Source organism: Ostrea edulis, chromosome 9 (genome assembly GCF_947568905.1).
Source record: "Ostrea edulis chromosome 9, xbOstEdul1.1, whole genome shotgun sequence".
Taxonomy (NCBI): domain Eukaryota; kingdom Metazoa; phylum Mollusca; class Bivalvia; order Ostreida; family Ostreidae; genus Ostrea; species Ostrea edulis.
In genome coordinates this window covers 48520509-48525188 of record NC_079172.1, presented here as the reverse complement: position 1 = coordinate 48525188, position 4680 = coordinate 48520509, and the positions used below count along the sequence as shown (strand labels likewise).

At 36.6% G+C, this 4680-nt stretch overlaps 1 protein-coding gene across 1 annotated transcript; it reads right to left on the bottom strand.

The window, feature by feature from the left end:
• Window positions 1-3420: 3420 nt before the first annotated feature.
• Window positions 3421-4361, bottom strand: LOC125659386 (G-protein coupled receptor GRL101-like). The gene has a single exon (XM_048891046.2). It carries the CDS (start codon window positions 4359-4361, stop codon window positions 3477-3479), a length of 885 nt encoding a protein of 294 aa, XP_048747003.1. The 3' UTR covers window positions 3421-3476.
• Window positions 4362-4680: the final 319 nt, after the last annotated feature.

Below are 4680 nucleotides of genomic sequence, written 5' to 3'. Positions count from 1 at the left end.
TCAATTTTTGATCCTGGTGCCATATCAAACCTAACACGTTTAACACAGGTGTTTGTGTGTTGTTTTACGTCCCATCTGATTGGTTCACTCTGATAGAGACTCCATCAGATTTAGCTTAGACGTGTGCGCAGCTGCCAGTCTTAGAATCCGCAAGAACTTGGAAGAATATCAAAACATTCCCCAAAGGAACATTCGGAGTATCTGTCAGTCAATGAAGAACTGCTACAGCTGTAAGCGTCTTGCATATGTCAAAAGGCACACTTTTGAAATATGAAAGGTGAAGATAACGAACAATCTCATAACTCCTACAAGCAATACAAAATAGATAGTTGGGCAAACACGGACCCCTGGACACACCGGAGGTGGGATCAGGTGCCTAGGAGGAGTAAGCATCCCCTGTCTCATGCAAGACGCTTACAGCCGTAGCAATGAGGGTTCTTCATTGGGTTGGGATTGACCAGAGTACTACAGGCATACCTACTATATCTTGACCGACAGTGGATGATTTTCTGTTATTATTAATTCAATACCCAAATATCTCTGGTATATAATCATTGATGATAAAAGTCTAATACTCATTGATTTTATTGTCATTGTTATTTACTGAGAGGCTACATGTGAATTAGAAGTCAAGAGAGGTGCGTCAAATTTGTAATTATGGTCACCAATACTGGTTAAACCCAACATCAGCGCTGATAACTGTAGGTAAACGATACTCCGAATGTTCCTTTGGGGAATGTTCTGCTATTCTTCCAAGTTTTTGCGAATCCTAAGACTGGCAGCTGCACACACGTCGACCTAGCTCGTCCCACAAATGTTAAACTGGATTTAAGGACGGGGATATATCAGACTGATCAAAACTTTTATACCGTTCGTTTGAAGGAAATTCGAGTCAATTATGCTCTGCGTACACGCGGATTCTCCTGCTGATAAATTAACCCTTTCTCTTACCTATGCTGCTGTATTGATAGAAAGCAGGCTGCAGAAGTTTGTTTACATATAGTCTGACAGTGTTATTCAATGTGACCAACTATGAGTGTTAATCACACCCTCCAAAAGTATGACGCAACGAATCCGTCACGTACATGAAGGCAAACTCGAGTCATTACTAGCTTTAAATCTGGACTTATCGGCGAACAAGACCGATGTCCAGTTTTGGTGTTGATTCATCCTCTGCCATGCTCATTATACTATATAACATCAGTAATAAAATTTAAATTGTAACATTTTGTAAAGTGTTCTGCATGGGATCCCATGGCGTTTCAATATTCTGTTCCAGAACGAGTGGACCTATCATGTTGTCCATTTGTTTGCTTCAATGTAGTTGCACGAGCTGTAAATCTATCCCACATGTGACATTGCCGTGATTACGCTTATTGAACGTACGTGGCGTTGTCACAAAATGTCGACCAGGCCTTAAGCGATCATCTATTGATCCTGTCTGATGGTACCGTCGCAACAATAGGCTTAATGTACAGGGATGAACATTAAATCGTCTTGCTACCTTTCGCTGACTTACATGCACCCCTGCTTGAAGCATACAGACTGCTTGATTTCGCATTCCACTGTTTAAATGCGACATAGCCATATCTTTTCTCTACTTTTGATTTTGTTACAATCACTAGCAAAATTTTTTTATTACGATAAAACTCAACTCAACTAAACTTTTCATTGGATTTGAATAGCGCATGGAAAAGTCCGTCCAATTATATAATCACTGATTCACATTATGAAAATAATGAGCGCAGGTAAGCCAGGTAATGTTTTTTCTAAAAAAAACAAACAAAAAAAAACAAAAAAAGAAAAAAAAAAACAAAAAAAAAACAGCACAATCTATGGTGAATGCAATTAGCACGAGTATTGCAAATTAGAATATCAAAACAATATTTGGAAAAAAAAAGTTGTGTTACGGTTTTAAAGACTGTCAGTATATATAAAGCTGCAATTTAAGCAACCAGACATGAATACGTAAACAGACAAACATTATTGAATCTGCATATAATGTTTCAATTGCAACGGGATTATAATATATGTTTGAAGGTGTGTGGGAAAAGTTTGAATTCTTATAGACAGTAATAAGGATTTTTGTGTAAAAGAATGAATATATAGCTTTCTGGTGTATCTATGGTTTTGTTCCCCTGAGAGCTACAGACCTGGGCACCGTTTCACAAAAGTATCGTAAATTAAGTACTACGTAGCGAGTTACGACGTAGATAAGTACTACTGTAATACCAAGTCTTGTAAATGGGAATGGTTGTGATTTGGGATTTATTTTCCACTCATCATTGACAACCAATGAGTAATTCAGACTCCTTCAAAGGAAGAAAAGTCACAAAAATCCTTGTATTCATTATATATATATATTCCACCGTGAGGACAACCTGATATATCGAGAAAAGTTCATAACACATACCATTGAGAAATGACCATTGAGATACATGTAGTTATCCGAAATGTTTATGTGTATTCTGAAAAAAATATATACCTCGTATTTTTCTTTCAAAGTGAATTCTTCTTTAATTGTCCTTTTTTGACATTCCTTTGAATTCCGATTCACCTAGAAATACACTAGCTGATCCATAAACATTGAAAGATAGAAATGACAAGTTATTATATGAATATCAACTGTATAAAGAAAAAAATCCCAGTTGAATTATTAGAAAATAGCATCTCTTACCTGTTTATTAATCGCAGAAAAAGTATAAATGAGTGGATTCAATGCCGAGTTTATAGGGAGAACTACGACAACCACCCATGCATACACCTTCGGTGTGACGTCAACGCCAACGAACGTCAGAAGACCTACAACACAGCAGGAATAGTCACCTAGAGACCATTTCTGTTTTTAATCTTTTCGTGAAAATGTAATTAGTTTACGCATTAGCTTTAAAAATGTTAGTAACACATTTACAGGTATCTTACATAATCAATATACATACACTTCCCATATTTTTGTAGCAATATTGCTTTACTACATGCATAAGGTGTTTAAATGTGTCTCAATAGATTCAATACACAAGGACATGGTCTGTCTATGATTAATCTTTAAACCAAGACAAACTACCGACAAATAAACGTTTAAGGTCAACAATTTCGTAATTGTATGATCATTTTAATCTCATTTGCTAATAAAACTGCTGTTTTGCATGTTTCAAACCAATTGTTAGACCGTATTTTACATACTGATTTTGACTGAGAATTACTCCATTTACTTTATCAAGATATACATGTACAGCTTATGGAGGGTGTGACCGGTCAACTATAGAAGCTTACTCTTTCTAGGCACATGATCCCACCTCTAGTGTCTCTAGTGGTCCGGGTTTGCCCTGCTAGCAATTTTGTGTTCCTGTGATAGATCATTGCTATCTCCACCGTTTTCATCTTATTTGCACTCACGAAAACAATGTTAGAAATATCGAATTTTTGGTATTATAGTTTTTTTTTTTTTTTTTTTGTTTTTTTTTACAGTTATTATACTACATGTACATACCAATGGTACCTATTGGTATCCAACATAACAGATCCGTTACAGCAACTGCAATCAGAATTTTAGCCAAAGACGTTTCATTTCGATTTCGTGTAGACTGACCTTCCAGTTTTTTCCCAGCATTTACAACATTGGTAAATATCACTACTTGACCTATCAATATTGCTATGAAGATTAGGAAGTTGGCCCCAACAAATACTATCATAGAATACTCCCAACCAGACTTGCGCTGTATTGAGAGAGGTAAAGAAATACATACTCCGGAACCAGAATAGTAGTCATGAAAATAGTCATCTCCAAGTAAAGGCAACACTGATAACAAGAGAGCAATGGTCCACATTACGCCAGAAAGAAATTGGGGATTTCTGCCATTTTCCTTCAATGTAGAGAAAGGGGATCTTATCATGTGAATTCTATCAATGGTTATCAAAAGTACAAACAGAGCAGATGTTTCACTAGAAAGAATGGCCATTACACCAGCTAACGTACAAATTGGACTATGTCTCCACCACTCATCTGCAAACCCGTATCGCCCACTAAAGGTTAGATTAGCTCCTGCTATGATGTAAAGATACACACCCATCAGAAAGTCTGCGACGCCCAAATTTATGGAATATAGTGCAAATGATGACATTGACTTTCTCTTTATCATGATATATCTATACAGCATCCCACAGAAGTTTCCAAGCACCGCTACAAGGGCTATGTACCAAATAACAATACCAAGAAATGGCGTGTCAATCAAATAGTCACAAGAGGAAATTTCGTTGACTGGAGCCAAACACTGAATCTTGCTTTTAGCCTTAGGTTGAGCACAACATAACGTGAAATAATCCACCAATAAATATTGTGCACTTATAAGACCATCAAACATGCCCTCTACTACATTGAGATTGTTGTTTTGAAGGTTAAGGTACTGCAAACTAGTGAGACGAATGAAATGATCGCGTGTCAAATAATTGACATGGTTATTGGACAAATCCAGGTGGAAAAGCCCAGAAAGTTTTGAAAAACTGTCTTTGTGAATATGTACTATACGATTTTTATTTAGTTTTAGATAAAGAAGATTGGGTAGGTCATTAAAGGGATTAGTTCCCACGACATTGATTTGATTGTACGAAAGATCGAGATATTGGATGCGGGCCTCCGATTGCCTAGTGTCAATAGATATGTTAACTGTTTCAAAAAGATTA